Below are 23,657 nucleotides of genomic sequence, written 5' to 3'. Positions count from 1 at the left end.
AAACTCTGTTAGCATCTTCATGTCATATATGCACAGATTAGCTAACACTGGCAGCAGAAGCTAGTGGCTACCTCTGGAGATGCACTGATCGGAGATCTGTGGATAATTTCTGGATTTTTCTTTACAAGTTTCAACATTTGTGAATAGGACATTAAAATCTTAACCCAGTGACATCTGAACTTTTTATCCTGAGGGCCAAAATTGCCAAGTTAAAAGCAATTATGGGATTTTTTTTAAATTATTAAATTCAAATATTCATGACATTGTGTTATCTGTTCAAACAAAAAACTAAAACATGCTAAATTTTGTTGAAGCAAACAAAATAAATTTGATTTTGTTAAATGCAAAACATTAAAAGGGTCAGACATATGTTTTCATATTTTTTTTGATGAGGGCATTTTGATGAAATACATAATGTATGAGGCTCTTTCTTCAAAGAAAAACGTTGATCAACTTTAACATCTGTCATGAAAATCTGAACCAGACAGCAAAAACGTCTAAAAATTAGACAGAAGTCCACTGCAGCACACTACAGTCAGCAGTGAGGAAAAATCTGCACCATTTCTGCACTTCTTTTAAAGTAAAACAAACCACACACACTTAGTGGAAGGAACTATTTTCAGATTATTATAATTTTTTTGTTTTGAATATGTTCTGCTTTTAGACTAATGGGTCGTCTGAAAGGCCCAAACACAAAAGCCACACATGCACACACAAGTAACTGAAAGCACACACACACACACACACACACACACACACACACACACACACACACACACTCCTCTAATCAATAAAACATCGGCTCAACTAAGCATTACATAAAAAGAGAGAAAGCGCTGCAAGCTTCTGGAATGGTTGCCTATAGCAACAGAGTCTCAGGCAGGCCGATGTCCAGAAGTTTAGATAGGCTCACCTTTAGACTCCAGTGTTCCAGCCATCGATACAAACACTGTTTCGTTCAATATGCCTCCATAATCCTAACTTAAACATTTCAACAAGCTTACTTCAAAAACTTGTGTTGTGTTTTTACACTATAACCAAATAATAAGATAATTCAGAGCACATCACACAAAGAAAGATTGAGACTCGGTTGTTTACCACTATGGGAAGATGAAACAAGAAGATTTTTATTTTAGCCTGATGGAGCCATTGTTGGGAAAAAAAACTAAGACACCACCATCCTCCAACAACTTTGTGTTGTCTTCTTTGTCGTTTCTGATGGTAGTAACATCTGGCTGTTGATCAAGTGACTCGTGTTATGCGAAAATGAGTTTCCGTTGTAGTTTAGCAAAATATAGCTATTTCAATTTGGCTGGAAAACCCACCTTATCCTAGCGCAAAAACTTCTTATGGTAAGAAACATTGCTCCTTTAAGCAATTTTATTTTTGTTATTTCAATTTGAGCAATTATATGGTCAATGGGAACTGCGAAATATTGTCTCTGTTGGCTGGAAATCGAGCTCTTAGCACAAGACTATCATAAAGCAACAGTTTTTGGTTAGAGGCGTCTTCAGATTCATTGGAAGATTGACTGCTATAGGAGATGCTTCTCACCCGCAGCATTCTTGCCCACAACGACTCTTTGAAGATACTTTGATCAAACATGTTACAACCTTTAGGATAAATAAAGAATTTTTTGAATTGAAATATATCCATCTATCTATCTCTCATATATATTTTTTATTATTATTTTTAAAGGACACAGAATAAAAAAACAAACTGAAGCCCCAACCATATCATACCAACACCACCCTTATTTGTCCAAAAATATATCAAGAATAGAAACTGGGAGTGGAACTTTATGTTCTTTCATCACACCAAGCAGTTTCTATGTTCCCTCTATATGCTCCATAATGCAGAGGCCAATCAATACTAACTCTGCCTATGCCCCACAGACACAGACAGGGGTAATTACTCCATCCTATGGGGCAGGAACCAGAAAGGGGGCATCAATTCCACAACCCACAGCCTAGATCTCAATGTGGGTCAATACACACACATTCAGTTCCATGCAATGCCAAAACAACAACAAAAACAAAAACATCCTGTTGTTCCAGATGAAGGACAACAGATGTAAATGAAACTGGACATGAAAATAATAATAATAGCATGAAAACAACATCATCATCATCATCACTCACTCACTCACTCACTCACTCACTCACTCACTCACTCACTCACTCCTTCATCTGGACTGATGAAAACTGTTGAGAAGAGTCGTTTCAATATCGTTCAAACACAGATTGCTCTCTGGGAAGATTACACCCTTTTACAACATCTCAGCGTTGCCAGGGAGACAGCAGGGGTGGTGCATTCCTGATGCTGATGCACGTATCCACAAATGAGGAGGGCAAACGTGAAGAGAGCATGCCTGCTTCTAATGTGCCTTAATAAACATCAACAGGGTTTTAATGCAACAGAAGGAAGAAGTTCAGGCTCGAAGTAAAATGACTTTAATTGGTCAAAGTGTTGTGTTGCTGGAGGCTTAGAAGTAAACACCCACTTGTGACAGTTTGCATACTTTTAAGATCCCTCCAGTTAGAAAGCATTGTGAAATAGTGCAGCATTATTATGGTAACATGCATTAAGTATAAAAACTTAATGTGTTTATTTTAAATTAGAAAGATCACTGATTACAGAAAAAATGGCATAAAGGTGCAACCATCATCCATGTTGTTCAGGTATTATATTTGTGCGTTTAAAATGATTTTGTAAGCATTTTGTAAAATGTAAATGTAATGTGAACAAACCAACGGCATCTCTGTGATAATGAAGTGAACACAGCACGCACAATGGCATTGCTCTGGCTGAATTGTTTCTCAGCTACCGTTTCCTCTTCGTTCTCATCCCCACGCACCACACAGCCAGTTATTAACACTTCGTCCTTTTCCGTCGAGACAAAAGCAACGTCGCCGTGTCCATTATCGGACAGGCTGCGCGAGGACATTTGAGCTCGGCTTACCTGAAAATGGTAAATCCTGTCCCTCCAGGAAGGACTCTCCGGAGCTGCCAGGGCCGGATGCCCTCCTCGGCTTGCCTTTATCCGCCCACCACGGTCAGCAGCGGCTCTTACAAAAAGAAAAAGAAAAGAAAAAAAAACACAGCTCCGCTTGTGTTTTCGCGTTATGTACCAGAGGCTCCCACGGAGAGATAAATATCCTCGGAAACACACATAAAGGGAGGCGTGTTTGTAAACGAGGTGCCCGAAAAATGTCGTTTGTTCGGCGGCGGAGGCAGTTTAAAGACACTGGAGGAGGACCTAACGTCGACAGACACGGGAGTGGTGCAACCGATAGCTACAGAGTCCCACGGCGAGGTGAGACGAACTTCCGTCGACTTTTCAAAATAAAACCACGCCCCACGCTGCCTGGTGTGTTGTTTTCTGCGAGAGATTTCAAAATAAAAGCGGTTTCTGCGTTTCCGGTCAAAGTGTTCGCATTAAAACGCCAATGCTAAAACTAAAGCGAAGAGGGCGGAAAAGTTTAACTGTCAAATTCAAGGAGGAAGCTGTTGCACTAAGAAAAACAGAGGTCAGACTGAAGAATATAGATATAGTAATATCATACATATGAGTCTAAAATGTAGCACTTGGCACCAGAGCACAGGACATGTTTAGCATAAAACAAACACAGCACGCTAGAAACCCCCTTACAGACTGTAAAGCATGAAGATGCTTTACAGTTTGTAAACCTGCTGGTTTGTTGCAGCAGGGCATGGTCAGCTTATCCACCATGACAAGGTGTAAAAATAAAATAAAAACGAAAGTTGAAGTACAACAGGACCCTGTGACATGGTAATGACCCAAAACACACTGACTTCGCTGAACCATTGCAGGGCAGGAGTGGCCACAATCCCAAAACGTTTGCTAACATGGAAAGCATAAAACATTTTTCATTTATTAGGCAAGTTTTCTTGCTTTCTTTCATGGTAAAGACTGCAAACTTCCAGTGAAGATTCATTTACCTGGGCTAAAATGAACCAAGTGTTTTTGAAGCAACACATTGTTTTTGGATTTTTATTAAATCGTTTGTGGCCCACAGCTACTGTTCATTTGACAGCTTTGGTCCCTTTGGCAAAACGTTTGGGCGCCTCCTTTATTCAACCAAAGAAGATTAGATCCTTTTTAAGGTGTCTGGATTTTCTATGGAAATAAGTTTAATCGTTATAGTTTATCTGTAGTTAAATCATTTTCTTTTTCAGATACATGTAAGAGATTAGACTGTCCTATGTTACAACCCCTTCATGGCGTTTTTCATTTAGGTCTCAGTGTTTTACAAATATAATTATAAGTCACAATATGATTTCAAAAACTACTTTACTACTATCAAAACCATTTGGTAGTTTTTGATAGAAGTCATACTATTTCATACTATTTCATGATGTTTGATCATATAAAAAACTTTTATATTCGGTCTAATATTGTTAATTTGATTATACATTTTCATTATTGTTACTCTTTACCGCACTTCGAAAGTGGCTTGGAAGTTCATTGTATTGTGGCACCCCCTGCTGGGCAAATTATTTTTTAACAGTTTCTCGTATAAAATGTGTAATTTCTATTTTACTCAGTGTATACAAGTTATGAAAAATAGTTTGGAATAAAATTCTCAACCAATCACATTTTTTGGCCACTATCTCTGCTCTATGTTTACGCGTTTGTCTGTGTAAATAAAAAACTGTTTTCCTTCTCAAAAACTAATCATAAGCTGATAAAACTCACGACATCGTTGAGTAGTTGAAGTTAGTAATGTATAGCTTGTATTAGACTTTAATAAGGTCTATTTCAGCAACATAAATTATTTGGCAGTGACCATTCATTTGGAAGCATATATGTTGTTATAACTACTGCATAAAACTCATACGTGCCTTCATATCCCTTCCATTTGTGCTTACGTATTTGCCTTAAATTTGACATTCGATGTAAAAGTAAAAGTGTTTCCTAACAGCGACCCAAAGTCCACCTTTAACAACTCTGCAGCGACCGTTACGTAACGTCAGTCCATACGTATGATGTTATTGGTGAGACCTTTCCCCCCAGTACAACCAGCGTATAGGAAACCTTTGTCCGTCGGTCCCTGAGAGCGGACGGCTGCTAGCGGGGAAGATGTCTCGGGCTGCGGAAAGACTCCGGACGGTGATCCATCACCTGGACGGAGCTACGGCTTCGATCGTATCCTTTCGTTCTGTTGAGACATCCGAATGTTCTTGAACGTGTTCCGGGAGGAGGACATGCTGCAGACGCGCCGAGCTCCCATAGCGGCTGAAACACAGGCAGAGGTCAGGGCTAGACGTTAGCAGTTTCTATGTGTTTTAAAATCGTCCGTCTGGTTTAAAAGAGCGCCACAATTCGGCTGTTTTAGGAGGATTTTATTTATAATGTATTGATTCCGGCAGTTCTGCTGACCTGGTTCTGTTGCGTCTTTCGTTAAAGTTGTGGACCATCGCATATGTATCGTTCGAATTCGTCCTTAATTTTCGCAAATGCATTGAATTCAATGGTATTCAATTTTGACTCCGGGGTTCCCCAAGGCTCCATCTTGAGTCCGTTTCAGTTTTATTCTCCTTTAACAGGCTCAATTTTCAGAAAACCTAAAGGCCATCTGCAGAACGGCCTTTCGCTGTTTTGCAGATGATATGCTCTGCTTGTATGAAAGTTTCATGACTGTCATGACATGCTAATCCAAGCAGCAGACTCTGTTCCGCAGTAACTTTATCCTGGATGACATCATCAGTTGTTGGCAAACACAGCTAAAGCAAATACACCGCATTTGTTTTTGTTCTTTAAATCTGTCTGGCTGTATGGTTAGAAAATCAGGCAGAGAAATGTTGGAGTACAGGATACAAAGGGTGGAAGAGAGAGTTTGAACTTCCTCCTTCTCTCTCTACTCTTTGGTCCTGCTCTGCATCCATAAAGCCTCCCTTCAAACTGGGTCATGAAACAGGACATTATCCACAAAGAAATCAATCAAAGAAATCAATGGACCAGACAAAGTCCAAACCTCAGATTGAATTAAATGCTGTTATACAACAGCGAAATAGATAAGAATATGAAAGAACCTGCACAAATATTGTCTTCGTATCTAGTTTTTCCTTAACCGACTTTCAGAGAGCCTCCCCAACATCCGCTCAGACCCTCACCTACAGCCCCCCTCAGAAACTGAGGTAGGAGGAAGCACCTTGCTGCTCTCTCACCTTTGACCCAGTTTGTTGTGTTCAATTTCCCTTTTTGCAAGAACTTTTGCACAAAGTCCATTAAAAAAAAGTATGATTTTTCCAACCTAACATCCTGGAACATTTCTTCATCTTAAACACAAACAGCTCATCTGCTTTCTGACTAACAGATGTAGCCATTTAAAGTAGCTTTGTTTCAAATCTAATTTGTGTCATCCTGTTCTTGCACAGATACTCATTTGATACAGGCATACTGACGCTGGAGCAGCGGCTCTTCTACGAGGAAAATGGCTTCCTCCTCATCAAGAACCTGGTGTCTGAGACGGACATCGACAGATTCAGGTACAGTTGAGTTTCTGCGGTTCCAAACATAATCACACCCCATTCTTTTTGTTTCTTGTATTTTCTTACATCAAACCCACACAGCTGAGTCTTTCATTTTTATGTGATGAATAAATTAAGAAACACATTTATTGATCTTGAGCCTCCACTGATTCAGTACTGCCCAGCTGTCATTACCACTGTTGGTCTGTTGCCTCTATAAAGCCTGTTCTTTGTGGACGTGGCTTCATCCAGCTCTTCTCCAGTCCATCCTGGTCCGATTTGTCACCTTTTGCAGATCTTGCACCTGTTTTTCGTAACCACGTTATGGATTGGTAAAAGTCGGGTATTGCGCCTAAACAATTTAATTGGCAGTAGCCTGCATTTATTGACCGCCTGTCATTGCATCTGTAAAGTTCTTATAAACTCCTTGAACAACCACCATTTTTGACCTGCAATGACACCGTAGCAGTTGGTGAATTGGCAAACTGCAAATCGATAATCCCATGGTCAAACCTTTAGATCCAAGACTTTTTCATCAGTTGTGGCAGAAGAACGCATTCAGTGTCAACTGGACAGGGCAACGAACAAATATACCACAAGATTTCAGAGAAACTGGTCGCCCAATGGTGTAGATGCAACCAGGCTTCTTAGCGCTTACAATGTAGACACATCCATGTTGGCTACAACTGAACAAGATGTTAACCAGCCGGAAAAAGACTTGACAACATTTGCCTGTTCTTTGCAAAATAGCTAAAAGTCGGTCAGATTGGATGGGAAAACATACATTTCTAACTTTGCTACAAATTCTCAATCAGATTGTGGTATGGAATTTGATTAGGCAACTGAAACACTTGAAAATGCTTTAATTTAGCCACACATCTGTGCCTCTCGCTGTACATTGGACTTTCATTATTCCCAATAAGATATATAGAAGTTTGTGGTTGTAAAACAAAAAAAGCTACAAGTCACTCAAACTACATACTATTTATTGCTTTAAGGATAGTAAATGCATTTAGTTAATTCCAGGAGTAGTTCAGAGTTTAAATCCTCGTCACAATCAGGCGTCGGACTTCTTTAATTTGGATCTTCTTTAGGAAGGAGTTCGAACGGATCTGTCGGCAGGAAGTCAAAGTGCCGGGCCTGATCGTGATGAGGGACGTGGCGATCGCCAAGTCGGAGTTTGTTCCGGATCAGAGAGCCGTGTCCAAACTCCAGGACTTCCAGGAAGACCCCGAGCTGTTCCGTTACTGTGCCTTACCTCAGGTACGGCCCTGAAGTCTGCAGTGTACGTTTAGAAGACGTTCCTCCAGGTGTCTTGTTAGTGATGTAATAATGACTGAATGGACTTTGGAACCCAGCAGGACTCCATAACGCCAGAGATGACCCAGGTCGTCTTACATAAACAGCATGTGGTCACATTGAGGTTATCTACAGGATAAACTCTGGAGTTTAATTTCCCTTTCCCTCGAATAAACTAAGGGAAATACAGGGCAGTGCAAAAATGTTGAAGTTTTTCATACATTTTTTTGTAAAAGACCATGATACACTTGTGCATAATTGTGAAGCAGAAGCAAAAAAAGAAAACATCTTAATATAAATAAACTACCAGTAATTAATGCTGCAAAGAATAGAATGTAAAATGTAACACCGAACACCTTCACTTTCAAACATGGTAGTGTCAGCATCATGCTGAACAGGAAACGTAGTTTGGAGTTTGGAAATAAAAACTGTTGGATTCTAATGAATCTAAACAAGTTGTGATGTTGGGCTTTCAAAAGTAGCGCTTAAAATTACTCAACACATCACAATTTTACCATGTAGAATCATTTCAAAAGTGTATTTTACATGATCAAAACACAAATAAAGAGGTGAAGAAAAAGGGATTATGCTGACCTTTCAAAATAAAAGTCAGCTGGAGAATGTTTTCTGTCCCAATTTAAAGGAGTATTTTATAATCAAAATACTTTAATATAAGTAAAGCAGGATTTTATAAACGCTCATTGTAATACATACGTTTGTCTGTTTCCTGTTTAGACAGGAAACCATTTAAGCTGATTTAGTGACCGACTTTATGCAGTTGTTCAAATTCACGTGTCTGAGTCCACAGCTTAAAGATACTCCTCAAAATCAACAACTCTGTCATTTATAGAGTAGAATTTTCTCAGACGTACTAGAGGACCTAAATAGGATAAACAGGGATGATGGTGGCCTCTCAAAGTAAAGTTAAAAGAAAATCAACTAAATAATTTGGAGTCTAGTTTTCTTTTCTTTGTTGTTCAGTTGCTATAAAGGTAAATTAGGATTCCAGATGGGCTTTAAAGGCCCACGCTGCTACGTTTCTGATCTAAACCAGACATTAAAATGGAGCTGAACAACATTAAGCTCCAAGTAGCAGACACCAAAGTTTTTAGGGAATTTTTCTGACCTGTTCTATGTGCTCTAATGAGGGTGGAACAGAAACAGTGGAAGAAATGGATTCTCATGTGGATGAGTGTTTGTTACACCCTGAAATGATCTATGTTTTAAATAAAAAGACAATCAGGATTGTCTGTGTTTTTTTTAAAACAAACAAACAAAGAAAAAAACAAATGTAATATATTTTCTTGCTTTAAAAAAATCCACAACATCTTAGTTTGTTTTTTGCTTAAAAACACCATTGAGCCCATCTGGTGTCTGTCTGCGGCAGATCCTGAAGTATGTGGAGTGTTTCACCGGACCCAACATCATGGCCATGCACACCATGCTGATCAACAAACCTCCTGATGCAGGTGATGCAATCACCCCTCCACTACCGTGCTTTAGCGCTAGCATTCGCCTAGCCTGGCTGTGAACCTCATCCTGACAGCTGCTGCTGCTCGTGTCGTTCCAGGCAAGAAGACGTCTCGCCACCCGATGCACCAGGATCTGCACTACTTCCCTTTCCGGCCGACAGACCGCATCGTCTGCGCCTGGACCGCCATGGAGCGAGTGACCAGGCAGAACGGCTGCCTCGTGGTCCTGCCCGGAACACACAAGGGTACACTAAAGGAGCACGACTACCCCGACTGGGAGGTAACGCACCTGGAGCCGACCTCGGAGCCCCGCTGGGAACATCTGTAAATGTGCTTCACCAGGGCTCTGTGTTCTCAGGGCGGGGTGAACAAAATGTACCACGGGGTGCGGGACTACGACCCCAACCACCCCAGGCTGTACGTGGAGATGGAAAAGGGCGACACGGTGTTCTTCCATCCCCTCCTCATCCACGGCTCTGGCATGAACCAGACGCAGGGCTTCCGCAAGGTACCGAGTGTGTCGGGAAAGCCGGTCCTGATCACAGAGGTGCCGAAGTTTGGGGCAGATTTCCAGCCTCAAAGAATGTTGTTAGATACGGTGCATTCACGGGTCAGAAAGAGGTTGGAAATTTGAGGCTCATCAAGCTGAAAACAGGTGACTTTCCAGTCCTCCTAAGTATCCAACAATAAACTTAATCTATTCACCTCTTTTTTTATAGGTAAATAAAAAATACTGAGATAGTACTGGACACAGGTTTATTATTTTGAATCAGTTTGTGTCTTTTGAAGGCAGGTGGCAGCACTTTATTCTTCAAACACATGATGCATTCAGGGACTTATTTTTCATTCAGAAAACTGTAAAAATAACTTAAATATCTGCAGCATTATTCCTACATAACAGAGTACAAATAACCTCAAGGTGTTGAAAACTATTCTAAATGATCATCATTTAATAATGGAAAATGTTGTGAAGACGAGACATTTCTCTTTTAACCGCCACACTCATTGCACTTAGAGTATTTCCACACTTCTGCTAATGAATTTATTTATTTTTTTTCATTTATTATTTTTTTCATTGTAGATAAATGTAAACATTACGTTATAGTTGAAAAATAGTCATGAAAAGTTGAGATTCAGACCTGATGGATGCAACCGGGTTATTGCACCATTTTTGAACTGTCAATTTTATTTCTTATCTATTTACATATATGTTGTTGACAAAGTGTGCAGGATACATAAAAATGTTGTATGTAGAAAAAGCATAGAAATAATTCTTCACTGTCTAAATTTTTTATAGCAATTCTATTTTGTCCCATTTTGGTTTCGATAACCAGGACAGGTACAATCTAGAGCTGGAAAAATATTCATAGGTAAACTTAGGATTTTTTTAAAATGCAGTTGGAAACATTGGAGCGGGTCTACAATACGAAAGAGGACAGTTTCTGAAATATGTGTGTGTGTGTGTGTGTTTCCCAGGCCATCTCTTGCCACTATGCCAGCGGTGATTGCTACTACATCGATGTGAGGGGAACCACGCAGGAAAACATCGAGAACGAGGTGAAAGATATCGCGCTGAAGAAATACGGGATGAACGAACTGGCCTTCAAGGTTAGACATCCAAGCTCCACCTCTGTGTTGGTCTCATACTTTTTCATTACTGTTTACATTTAATCTTAACCGGCCGTCTCACAAAACACCTGAGCTCACTCATTAGCATCAATGCCTCCCTGATGGGCTTCGAAGTTTATCCCTGCAAGCGCATTCCTAAACTCTTAACCCAGTGAGACGCCTGACGGGATTCCTTTATATCTGGATAATGCAGAATGAAGAACGATGTTTTTAGCCAGGCAATGTCCCTGGACGTCACGCGGATGACACCTGAATCCGACCGCTTCCATGTGCATTTATAATATCGCGCATCGCTAATTTCTCAACCTCGGAGCCCTTAATCTGCACTGGAGCATCATCTGTTTATGGATATCACAGCCTCATGACTATATTTTGACCTTGTCAGGACTGACAGCATGATTATCTGATGTGTTATTGCTTACAAGAAAGAATAGTGCAAGAAATTAAAAACAGAAGCATTATGTGTCTATATGCATCATCAGCTGCATATATGTTGAGAGCATCAAAAACGTGTTCGGACACCTGCAGAAGACTTTTCACTGCACTGTCTGGGAATAATACTAACACTCATTGAACTATTGCATATGTTCTCATATTAAAGCAGAATTTTGTGTTTTAGATCTGATTTTATTTGATAGACCAACACACAGTAACACCTGGTTGTGAAAAGAAAAAAAAAAGGATCTTTCAAAAATGTTTCAGAAATAAGTCAGAAGTCTTTTCTTGTTGATACTGTAAATAAAACCCATTGTGTTCAACTGACTCCAAAAATCATTTAATTTATAACATTTTCATCTCTATGGTGAAACATGGTGGTGGCAGAATCATGATGTGGGGACGCTTTTCATTAGCTGATTTCAAAAACGCCTGGATCCTTTTCATTATATCTCCCAACTTTGGACTACTTTGTGTTTGGCCCCTTCACAGGGAGATATGTTGGCCATTGTTGTTTTCTTGCTGTGTTTAGCGCTAATGTTGTCTGGAGGCTTTATGCTAGGTCCCATACTCCATGTTTAGCGCCACCTACAGGTCTGGAGGATGTTCAGTTTGTAATGTTTTAGCTGTATAACCAAATGTGATGGAGAAGAACATCAAATTTAATGTCACTCCACACAAAAGACTCCAATTTTGGCCATTCTTGTTTTCTTTCTGCATTTATCTTTAACGTCGTCTGGAGGCTGTATGCTAGCTCCCACACTCACGTTTGAACGTTTGCCGTTTTTTGTTTTTTTTTGTGTGTGTGTTTGGAAAAGCATCAACATTGCAATAGGTGTCATTTTATCTCCGACTTTTCAGTAAAACCTCAGGTGTTGACAGCAGTCAGGTGGACAACATGGGATTGGAATATACCAGAAATAGTAGTGAACTGGGTTTGTGTGCTTTCTCCATAGGACATGTGGGCCCTCAGGGGTCGCCTGGTGCAGGGAGAGAGGACTTCACTCTGAGGACTCATCGACTGCTGAAGAGAAAAAAAAAAAAAGAAGAAAAAAACTAATGACTAAGCTCTTTCACCATAATTGAAAGGAAAGGAACATTATTCAAACAGATTGTAAGTTAAGATTATCATGAGTAAATCATTAGAAATGTCATGTATGTAAGAGAGGGGGGTGGAAATGAAGGTACGATGGATGAAGAAACAATGAAATCAACGTTGAAATGACTGTAGCATTTTACGCCAGCAGAGGCCTTGATCTTCCTTAGAGTACATGCTAACTGTGATTTTTAAAGTTTTAATGCTATTTTAAGAGTCTGAGTATTTTTTTAACCTTATAAACAATAAAATAATTTATGGTGACTAATAAATTCAGCAATGACTGGAATCAGTTTTGTTTTCTTCAGAATATGACTACAACATCACAAAAGCCAACATTTACATCATTAAATCAGACACACTACACATGCCAATGGTTTATTGATTTAAATTCATCTCATAAAGTAAGAAAATGTGGGTTTGGTTGGATTAGTTTGCTGTAAAACTGCTCCTGGCCAATAAATCTGTTCATTCCCCTTTAAAAGGTCCCACACTTGTAAGGAGAATGCATTGCATTTGTGCGACGGTACGGAAACCCGGAAAGGCTAATTATTTATTTATTTTACAAAAGACCCATTCTCACTTAGTTTGACCAAATTTTCTTTTTCTTATAACTTTAACGGTATCAACAAGTAAAACAAAAAAGTTTCAAAGCTTTTTGGTTCACTTTTGACATAATTGAACTTTTTTGTCCTGGAAGCAAAAGTAGTTACAAAATCTGATCAACTGTGCCGACTATAAACTAACATCTTTGCCCTATTTCTGTAAAAAAAAGTGTTAAGTGTTTTTCTTGTAATACATCTAATTCTACCACTAGAGGAGCTGGAGTTAAACCACAGCATTGATGGTCAAGAGCCTGGTTTCCAAGGACCGCTGTCCCAAAATGTTCCATGTGGGAAAAAAAATTATAATCTGGATTTTTCTAAAACAAAATGCAGATAACATTCAAACAGCAAGAAAACAGATTGCCAGACTTAAAAAGAATAAAAAGGATATCTTGCCGGGCTTCCGTACAAAACAATGAAAACCTTGCCATATCGACTCTGAAAATGCCAATCTTAAGTCAAGTTTTTGCATTCAGAAAAAATAATTGATCCACACAATGCTCACTGTTTTCTTACACAAGGCTTTGAATCCAGCTTCATCGACGGCTTTAATCACTACCAGACTTTACGGTCTGCTCCAGTTTTTGTCTGGGCAGAGCGCCGAGTCATCGTTGCCCAGTTTCCTTCACCGGAGAAACATTTCAGATCCGATCAGATCTGAGGCGGAAAACTACAGAGACCAATTTACTTTGCACCTCCAGTTCAGCAGTTTCCAATCTGCTGAAGGCTTAAACAAAGGCGAGAGGCACATGGTGTCTAGGTAAAAGAATGATCGCTTATATCTGGAATGATAATGATAATGAAGGCCTTCAGTGCTGCAAAAAGATGTTGCCACCTGCAGCTAATCTGCCTGGAAGGAAAACATACATAAAGCATGTCACTCTGTGTATGTAAGGTACAATTATTCTCTAGATCCTTTACAGGATGCTGAATTCATCACTACAAGCTGGCCTCTGACTTCCTGGAGGAGCCTCCTCTCTGATTGGCTGGTGAAAGAAATGTCCTCAGATCTGTTTGACCAGTAATACAAAAAGGCTTTCATCTAACCTGAGTGGAATTACAGTGACAGAGATGAGGATAGGGCTGAGGTCTCCTGCTGGGAGTGGTTCCCGTCCTGCGGAGCAGCAGACAGCTTCTCCCTCGGATTAGATTCCACCCTCACTCCCTCCTGGAATTAAAAACAGAACCAGCACACTGGTTTCTGACCATGCCTCTCCTGAAGTACATTTTAAATCGTTGCTTAAAAAAAAAAGAAGTGAGCAGTTTCTAAAAGGAGTCTAGCTGTCTCTTTAAGAAGTTTATCAAAAGATTTGAAAATCATACAAATCCACTGTTGGCTTAGAAAAGACACAAAGTGCTATTTGCAGGGATTTGTGGCCTCTGCAGTTTAATAAGCTAGGTTGAAAAAAAAATGCGTATGGCTTATGGCTCTAATTGGGCCTATGTCTCTTTAAAAACTCCTGCTCTTTCAGAAACTCCGCCTTCAGGAAATCATCACAGCATGGCTCTTCTATTAACCCTTTAGCAAGGTTTTTACCTGCTTTGCTCTGAAAAGTGTCTCCTATAATGAGCTCAGCTGATGTGCGGTTCCAGCAGGTGTTTGCTAATTGCCGCTGGCTAGTCTGAAGGAGTGGAGTCAGGGAGCTGCAGGGAGGGAAGCTTAGAAACTGCAGTTCTGAGGAGGAGTTGCGTCTGGAAGGCGTAGCTTGGTCCGCCCGGGTCTTTTGTGCCGCTGAATGGTTGCCATGGAGATTAAAGGATTTCTCAAACATGCACAAAACAATCGAAGCAACACTTCATGTATTTTAGTGATGAAGGAATAACATTGTAACATGATGTAAAGCTCAAAAACAGAGGATTTTACAGAACACTGCTCCTTTAATGAACTGCTGCTGTGGTCACATCAGTTAAAGATTTGACTCATAATTTTTTTAAACGCGTCCTCCTCATGCCAGATCTTTGTTCTCCCCCAATAGCTTCCATTTTAGTGGCAGCATGAAAAAAAAAAATCAGGTGCTCAAAGTGGTGCTGTCTCTTCTCTTTTTCCCTCCCAGTAGCAATGGAAATACCATCAGCTTTCATCCACTGGATGAACCTTTCACTCCCCTCCCTCCATCTCCTCCTCCTCTTCTCCTCCCTTCCTGGCTCGCCCACCTTCCTCCCGTCCATCCTTCCATCCAGCCTCAGTCTTACTCTGATAGGTGTGCTGTTCAGTCCTACACGGATCTGGCTTTTCTCCCTCAGAATGTCCTGGACTCGAGCATTCATCTTGTCTTCGCTCTCCATCCTCCTCATCATCACCTGTAAGTACCTTGTCAGCATGGAAGGGATCAGCAACGTCCCGCCTTCACAGTTGGAAAAAAATTTATTTTTTTTGAAGAATTCCTAATTATTTTTTATCTTGGTTTCAAATCTATGATTGTATTTTCTTATCTTTTTTTTTTTTTAAGAAAAGTTTTGCAGTTACTTCACACATCTTTAAGTATAACTAGCTTGTTACACTTTTGTTACTCTATAAGGATCAAAAAGGCAACAATTATCATATTTTGAACATAAGTTGTTAAAAAAAATACTAAATTTAGTTTTTTTTCTACATTTCTGCTTAAAAACAAATAATTAATGTTATACATAATATTCTTCCTGTAATATTTATTTTAGGTGCAGTATGAATAATAATTGCTTTATAATTTTGAATTAAGAGGTTAAATCATGTCATGAATTTTCGAAGGATAAAAAGATTCAAAATGAATCAAGTGACTGTTGTCCCATTTGAAGTTAAAAGTAAAAATGTCCAAGCTGGTTTATGCCAGAAAAATGAAGTGAACTTTTCTTAGCTGCAATATGGCTGCCGTTAGCGATAGCTTTAACAATATACAGTTTTCTTTTCTGGGAGTTTGTGGTTAAATCAGTTTCAAATTTCAAACTGCACAACATACATGTCTGACCATGAGCTTTTAATGTTTAAATCTATAAAACGCTAAGAAATATACTTTCTGTTGCTAGTAAAAGTTAGCCATGGAGCAGATTTGCCCATTTTCAGTGAAACAAAGTTAAAAAGTTAAGAGGACTCCATCTCACTTATGGAGTTTAATGATTTTATTCTAATTTAGGCACATTTGTTAAAAAAAGATTAGATAATTTATAATTTAATTAATTTAATTTATTTAGATTACATCAATAGCCAATAATGGCCCAAACATCTGATGACTTGAAGTTCCTTTTTATTTCCTCTCGCTTTCCAAATATAACATTTAGTTTCCCTTTGGAAGGAATAAAGTATTTTTGATTTGAATTAAACACTAAAAACAGCATGTCTAGAACTTTTTACTCTCCTTTGCATTGCAATCGCCCCATATTGAGACAAGCAGGACCGGCCAAAGGCGACACCACCAGGGGCCGCCTAAAAACTCCAAATTTTTGGTGCTTTATCATGCTGCAGGCATTTGCTATCATAACAATGAATAATACGAACTAAATGCTTTTTGCAAATGGAAAACCAATTTGTATTATTTTTATAGTCACATAAATAATTAGTTAATCTCTTCTTGCTGATAGCTGCTGCCATTTTTGGGCAAATTTAAAATGTATAATTTATTGTTTACTGTAAATTTAATGTTTATCAGCTGATGTTACATTCAAATAGTTAAAATAATATGGCACACTTAAATGCCACTGAAATATTTAATGCTAATGGTAATGATACTAATGATAGTATGTATGCTACACATAGAGTAGCTTAGGAACGATCAATCATCTGGTGTTGACATGTTGGCATCGTGGGCCCCAAATGAAAATCAGCTTCGGGCCCTAGGCTTTGACCGGCCCTGGAGACAAATGTGAAAACTGTTCAAACCTTACCCGATTATTCTACCCTGAATATCATTAAAATACAATCTAAAGAGTCGATACCCGTTTTTTTTCCTCCATCCTTTCCAGTTTCTAGTGTGGTGAAAAGCGCCGCGGTTCGGGATGACTCCAAACCTGCAGATGCTCAAGGTAATGTCTGCTCAGCCTTTACCGTCTACAGCTCCTCATTTTTTATGTGAGTTTAAACTCCCCGTCCTGTCATCTCCAGGAGCTGCGCGGCAGGTATTTATGGCCGAGTCAGACGCCTCAAACTTCTTCAGTCAAAAACGCCGCAGTCGCCGTTCACCCAAATCCTACGCCGAGGTCCAAGGTAGGTGCAGTAAAGTCTGGCCTAAGCCATGTCTATCGCCACAGTGGAATAACAGGTTTGTTTGGGTAATTTGATTTATTTTTGGTGTTAGTTGCTGTGGCATGCCCCTATGTAGCTCCAGTAGTAGTTATGGCCTATATCAGACACATTTGGCCTGTCGTTAAGGAGCTGAGATAGAGAGCGGTGGATTTATTGGTCTGTGGTGAGACTGGGACGGTGATATGGTTTGTTTCGACTGCGAGCTGTCAACGTTCAGGAGAATAGCAGACGCTCCACTATTTGTGGTTCGACACCAAGACAGAGTCTCACACGAGCTGGAAACTGCACAAGGAGTCACAGGATACTGTGGAGCGACTTCTGCCTTGTCGGGTTTCTCGGAACAAAACGTTCCCTCTTCAGTAACCGCCATATAGAAAGCAACTTCAAAGCACTGAAACCCAGACACGCTGCAGTCGGAAGAATTTACAGAATTTCTTAATTTTAAGCATTTCTACAGCTCATGTCAATAATGCATAGGAACGTCTGTATCCGTCAGAGCAGAGGACAGCTGTTCTCATAAATGTAAAATATTGAAAATTTCTAATTAGCTAAAAAGTAGCTAATTCTAAACTTTGTATAGAATTAGTTACTTTTCCAATCATTTTTATTTCAGATGTATGATGTTACATAAGTCACAGAATTCTCACTTGTGAATAACTCAGGAGTAAAAATGCTCCTGATTTTAAGTAGTAAATCAGTATTGTGCCCAATAGAGGTTTTCTAATGTGACTCACTGCCCAGGGTAGCACACCATGGGGGGCGTAATCTGTCCGTTGTGCCCAGAACAAGTTTGACACTCATTTGCCAACTTTAATTAGTCTGTGAAAATCCAGTTAAAGGGGAGTTGGCATCCCAAAGTATGAGCACTTTCAGAAAACATAGCTGTAGCCAGGCTAGCCAATCACATTGATTGGCTAGCGTCACTGGCCAAGATTTTAATACGACAGATTGCTTAAAACGCTTTGCGATCTGTAAATCTTTTTCTCTCATACGTTCAAAACCTTTTGCCACAAGCAAAAATTGCCAAATTGAACATTTTCTTCAGTCACAAAACTTAGAATTAATTATTATTTTTATGTTTACCAGACATTTGTAGACAAGGGATTTGTAAATCATTGCAAATGCAAAACAGAAAAAAGTGTCTTGCATGTTTGCCTTGTTAGCAGGAAAGCATAACTTACTAATTTTTAGGGGATAATTGTTATTTTTTTAAATTATGTTATTGGTCTTGGAAAAACCAACAACTTCAGGGTGCAGCGATTGAGTCACTTCTTCTTTAAAAACACTTGCAGTATTTAGTCAATTTGGGTGTGGCCATCTCTGAATTTGAGTAAAATCACCAGATCTTTGCGGTCCGATTTACTGTGAAAATAAATTGAAAGCAAAAGACATGGCTGTTAAAGACCAAACACTTTGTGTTAACAGTCTCCATTTGAAGAGGATTTTAATTAGTCTGTGAAAATCTTAGCAATAAAAGTTATTTAAGAGTCTATCTGCAACAGCCGTCTGTGCTGGCAGGTCATCTGTACCATTCTGAAATTGGGCTGCAAACAGCTCTTGCCCTGCCGACCAGCTTTAGTCTGTTTGTGAAAAGACAAACTAAGGGGTTAGGAGTGGAGGTTCTCAGGAACACTTTGTGCGTGTTGTGGGTGTTGGCAGCTTAGAAGGAGGGGGGAGAAAAAATATATAGAGCTGCAATAATGGCCTGTTTATTTGAAGCTCTGGCAATTTATAACCAATTAAACCAGTTGCACACATCGTTCTGTACAACATGTTAATGTGTTCCTTTACCATTTCATTACATAACACACTGAGAAAAATATTCTTACCGACTTGTAATGGTAACAGTAGTTAGCCAGCTCACTGAGTAAGCAAATCCCATTTGTTTTCAGACTTAAAATCGCAACACAGTTAAATTTGGTGATGTCATTCCAAAGCCAATAGAGCACAGGATATCAGCACAATGTTTCAAACTTTAAAACAGATCATTAGCCTTCCCCCAAGCTAATAATATGGATTGTAAAAACACCATTAGGCTATACAAACTAACTTAATGTCATAGCACTAACATCCAACAGTGCTAATCAAACATCTTGGATTTTTAATTTTTGTGTCTTTTTATTTATTTGATAAATGCCAATAATTTAACAGTAGCGCTCATTGTGGAAAATACAATAAACAAAAAGCTACATATGGTCAAAAGCATCTGGGGAGCAGTTTATAATGCTAGCTTAGTTTGAGCCTAATTGTGACGTTTTCCAGCAGCCAAGCTAACTTATCATTGGCTGCTTTGGGGGAACAGTATCATGGCAGACTGAAAGCAGACCTGTGTGTTTACTATGATGTAATCCATATCTTGTTGCCACTTGTGTTAAATTAGCGGTACACCTAAAAGTGTAATAAAGTTTAATGCGTGTATCAGCCATGCTCTGCCTGCATGGAAAAGAACTGCTGATTTGATACAAAGAGAAGTAAAGAGAGATTACATAAAGCCAAACCCAGCTCACTTAATTATTTAGGTGTTTATACTCATTTGAGTATATTTGGTTTCCTGTATTAACTGAGTAAATACCACATAAATCTGATGAGACTCTTGAATTAAATACCTTTGGTCAAAACTGTCTAAGTTAGTTCAGATGCTTTCTTGTTCTCCTGAGTTCTGTCAGGTTAGATGTTTTTAGGTGGATAGGCCTCCCCACCCTGCGACAAATGAAGCGAGACTTTAAATTTACTGCTGATCTGCCAAAGGTTTTATCCACCTTTCAGCTGTTATGAGATCAGCCTCAATCCACATACAGTATTCATGGATGACAATGAATTTTGAAAGCTGAGATGACAAAGAACAAGTATAAGTATAGCCCGATAAAAACCATGCCTCTTTCTTCTACACTTTGCTTCGTGCAGCAGGATCGGGGTCTGGAGAAAGGATTGCTAACAGAGTTGAGGTTTTAAATGTTCTAGGCTATGAAGCTTACCGGGAAAAAATAAGCTTACTGGAAATTGTCTGCTCTGTAAACAACCGTCCTCTAATGCAAAGGGAGAAGTGCCAAACCAAACGAGGCAGCTGTTCATGTTAATTCAGTATTTGGCAGCGTGGCCAACGCTGGCTGAACGGATTCGTTCACTTCCTCCGCCGCCATTGATAAAACATGTGAGTTTCCCGTTTTAACCTGAACTAAAAAGAAAGACTTAAATGTGTTTATTTTTTCTCCACCACAGCCGAGCAGAGAATGAAGCGAGCTGCCAGCGAGAGAAGGAGGGAGTATAACGAGGAACAGAGAGACGAATACGAGAACTACCTTGAGGAAGACCGTGATGGTAAGACAATAAGTTAGACCCCAGCACATGCTTTCAGAAAACCCAACACTCTAACGACATGGCTGAACAAACAATGCATTAAGAAGCAGCTGAACAGCTTCAGTTCGGACTTGGAGAGGATGATTCCTCTGGACCGCAGGACGACGCGCGCATTCAAAGCATCTATTTGCGGTCCACCGAAAGCTGACAATCATCTCCGGAGTGGTCAGAAAGCTGTGATATGGTTGCAGTCACAGTTTCTAAACTGAGAACTATTTACCATAAAAATGTGATTTGGCTTCATATGAAGGATGTTCAGGGAGGCTCGTGGAGAAAACAAAAAGATAGCTGCCAGTTTCATTTATGTGTAACCATTAGGGATTATCTTTGGTTGTCTTCTGACGGGAAATACCATAAAAAAAAAGAATGAAAAGATAGGTATGCAAAATCCTTGCATCTTTAAAGAAGTGTCCACAGAAAATTGCTTCACACCCGTAGTGGCACTTCTGGTGTAAAAGGTTTTACAGCTGTACTTTAAATTGATTTGAAATTAAATTGAAAAACCTGCAGACAAGAAAGCAATACCCAAGATCTCCCGGCTGGCATCCCTGATTGCAGTACCAACAACGTATGATTAAAAATGCAAGAACTTTAAAAGAAGGTTGTGGTAGAAAACCAAAATTGCCCCCTATACATGCAAGAATAGTAGTGTGAGAGGCAAAGTGGAAGCCAACCATCACTGGTACTTTTGGCAGACCAGCATCTTAAAGAAGACATGTGAACAGAGCACAATGATGGTTTCTGGATACCAAGAAAGGCTTATCAGGCTTCTCAAAATCAGAGGTGCAACTAAATTGCTCATGTATTTAATGGTTAGTAGAGGCAAAATTGGACAAGGAAGGAAGGATATTGATTATGTTTGGCAAAGTGACCAACATGACATTATGTGACAACTAACTTTGAAATCATGAGTGGTGACAGAACTAATTCTTTAAGGCTCTATGTCAAATAATTTTTCCAAGCTGTGTTAGAGTAGCTTTCATTCTACAAGTAATGGTTCTACGTTTCTACTTGGGTTCTACTTTGAGATCGAGTCTCTGAGGAGGTCCAACATTTCAGAGAACTGGTTTAGCAGTTAGCTTTTTCTGGCGAACTGAGTTTAAGATTTCAAAGAAAATGTAAGCCAATGTTTCTCAAAAAATGTATTTTATATAAAAACAACGTTGAATATAATACATATAATTTATAGCCGGTAAATCAAACTAAATAAGGACCCAATTGGAGTTGCTTCCACTTAGTTGGCAGCTTTCCCACCATTTTGGTATCAAAACAGTTCAGGAATCCAGCAGCTGGAAAAATATTAGCAATGATTAAATATGTGTGAATCACAACTTTGGTAAATTCATAGTTAATGTTCTTCATAGGTATTTTTTCACCCTTAGAATCAGGAAATGTGCTAGCTTACAAAAGTAGCATTAGCTAAAACGCTACAAGCTGCAATAACATGTCTTTTTTTTAACAGAAGTAAATGAGAGGTCAAGAGAGACGAATGAGCAGCTGCGAGAGTATCACTACGACGGCCTCTATCCTCGATTCTACTGGTTTCACTGAACACGTGACTTCGTGTAAAGATTTCCACCTCTTCTTTATAGCAACAAGGCGCCTGTAACAACGGCAAATGGCTGATATATGAGAGCAAGCGCTAAAGTTATTCACATGTGTAAGACATTAAGCTACGTTAAGTTTTCCACAAACCTTATCCTATTTTCATAATTTAGAAATTGTGCCATATGTGTAAAGTGTTTTAATTGTGCAGTTTTTCTATGGGAAGCTATGAGTATTGCATGCTTTTTAAAATGGTTCTTACATGTGCATACTGTAGGAACTACACAGTGCAGCTGATGGCACTGTGTGGTTTGTGCTGACTTTCATGTATTTAAGTTGCAAAGGAATAAAAACCAGGTTCCATGAGGCTACCTTGCCTCCACAATGTCTGGTATTTGGAGTATTTGAAAGGAGGGAAGCGGGGTGGAAAAATAAAAATGAAGCAAGCTGCTGAAGCCATCAGGCTGCAATGAATCTCACATTCCAGAGAGGAAATATCTGACACACACTGGATGGAAGACCAACAGAGGAGTGAGAAAATCATATAAAGAAGACAAAGTATTAGTGCTGAGAAATGATAATCCCAAAGAAAACCATAGAGCAACAGTTATTTTATATCTGCACTGGGTACTGTAGGTCTTGAAGTGAAGAGTTGCAGGAGAGCCAAATGGATTTGGCAGTACAGCTGCCAACACACACACACAGTTGTGTTTTTGTGACTTGTGGGAACTTTACATTGATTTCCAATCATTTTCTACAACCTAACCCTTGCCCTACCCCTAACCATCACATACCTAACCCCCAACCCAAAAACAGCATTTCCTCCTATGGGGTCCAAGAAAATGTCCCCACAAGGACCAATGGTCCCCACATACCCACATTGTAGACAGAAATAGGTTCCCAAAAGGATATAAAAACCTAGTTCACACACACACACACACACACANCACACACACAGTTGTGTTTTTGTGACTTGTGGGAACTTTACATTGATTTCCAATCATTTTCTACAACCTAAGTTGTAGAAAATGATTTGGGTTAGGGGTTATGATTGGGGTTAGGTCACATACCTAACCCCCAACCCAAAAACAGCATTTCCTCCTATGGGGTCCAAGAAAATGTCCCCACAAGGAGCAATGGTCCCCACATCCCCACACTGTAGACAGAAATAGGTTCCCACAAGGATATAAAAACCTAGTTCACACACACACACACACAAAGTGGTAGAGAGCGTTTGCTGATTGATTCCATGCATCAATTCACTGTTCCAAGAATCCTACAGAGCCAGAAGGTTGTATTTTTATAGAGCGATGTCATCTCTTACTCTGATTGAAAGACTTCACAGAACCTCCTGTGTTCAAGTTTTTGAACTTTAATAGTTATGGTGCTGCTGCCACACTGCAACAAATCATTTTATATGTAAAAATACTAAACACACTGTGAGCTGTTCCACAGTATTAAAGCTGAAGTACGAAACTTATAAGAAATGTTTTTACATATTTATTGAA

General features: G+C 39.4%; 3 protein-coding genes across 3 annotated transcripts in view; 2 read left to right on the top strand and 1 right to left on the bottom strand.

Annotated features, from left to right (window-relative positions):
* cdk17 (cyclin dependent kinase 17) overlaps window positions 1-3,634 on the bottom strand; it is a 33,019-nt gene extending 29,385 nt beyond the window's left edge. Inside the window, exon 1 of the mRNA XM_007571666.2 lies at window positions 2,963-3,634. The gene's annotated coding sequence lies outside the window, so the exon portion shown is untranslated. The remainder of the gene's footprint in view (window positions 1-2,962) is intronic.
* Window positions 3,635-4,958: 1,324 nt separating this feature from the next.
* Window positions 4,959-12,381, top strand: phyh (phytanoyl-CoA 2-hydroxylase). Its single transcript, XM_007571661.2, has 9 exons — window positions 4,959-5,170; window positions 6,107-6,162; window positions 6,403-6,513; window positions 7,590-7,758; window positions 9,182-9,263; window positions 9,365-9,546; window positions 9,625-9,774; window positions 10,743-10,874; window positions 12,287-12,381. Exons 1-9 carry the CDS (start codon window positions 5,105-5,107, stop codon window positions 12,338-12,340), a joined length of 1,002 nt encoding a protein of 333 aa, XP_007571723.1. The 5' UTR covers window positions 4,959-5,104; the 3' UTR covers window positions 12,341-12,381.
* Window positions 12,382-15,075: 2,694 nt separating this feature from the next.
* Window positions 15,076-22,538, top strand: ucmaa (upper zone of growth plate and cartilage matrix associated a). The gene is made up of 5 exons (XM_007571659.2): window positions 15,076-15,334; window positions 16,968-17,027; window positions 17,107-17,208; window positions 20,467-20,565; window positions 22,067-22,538. Exons 1-5 carry the CDS (start codon window positions 15,091-15,093, stop codon window positions 22,153-22,155), a joined length of 594 nt encoding a protein of 197 aa, XP_007571721.2. The 5' UTR covers window positions 15,076-15,090; the 3' UTR covers window positions 22,156-22,538.
* The last annotated feature ends 1,119 nt before the right edge of the window (window positions 22,539-23,657 follow it).

Source organism: Poecilia formosa, unplaced genomic scaffold (genome assembly GCF_000485575.1).
Source record: "Poecilia formosa unplaced genomic scaffold, Poecilia_formosa-5.1.2 Scaffold284, whole genome shotgun sequence".
In the NCBI taxonomy this organism is placed as follows: domain Eukaryota; kingdom Metazoa; phylum Chordata; class Actinopteri; order Cyprinodontiformes; family Poeciliidae; genus Poecilia; species Poecilia formosa.
This window is presented reverse-complemented; position numbering and strand designations above follow the sequence as displayed.

Coding starts and splice junctions, on each gene's coding strand:
- ucmaa (XM_007571659.2), top strand. CDS start 15,091: ATGGAAATACCATCAGCTTTCATCCACTGGATGAACCTTTCACTCCCC. Junction 17,028..17,106: donor CAAACCTGCAGATGCTCAAG/GTAATGTCTGCT, acceptor TGTCATCTCCAG/GAGCTGCGCGGCAGGTATTT. Junction 17,209..20,466: donor ATCCTACGCCGAGGTCCAAG/GTAGGTGCAGTA, acceptor TCTCCACCACAG/CCGAGCAGAGAATGAAGCGA.
- phyh (XM_007571661.2), top strand. CDS start 5,105: ATGTCTCGGGCTGCGGAAAGACTCCGGACGGTGATCCATCACCTGGAC. Junction 7,759..9,181: donor GTTACTGTGCCTTACCTCAG/GTACGGCCCTGA, acceptor TGTCTGCGGCAG/ATCCTGAAGTATGTGGAGTG. Junction 10,875..12,286: donor TGAACGAACTGGCCTTCAAG/GTTAGACATCCA, acceptor CTTTCTCCATAG/GACATGTGGGCCCTCAGGGG.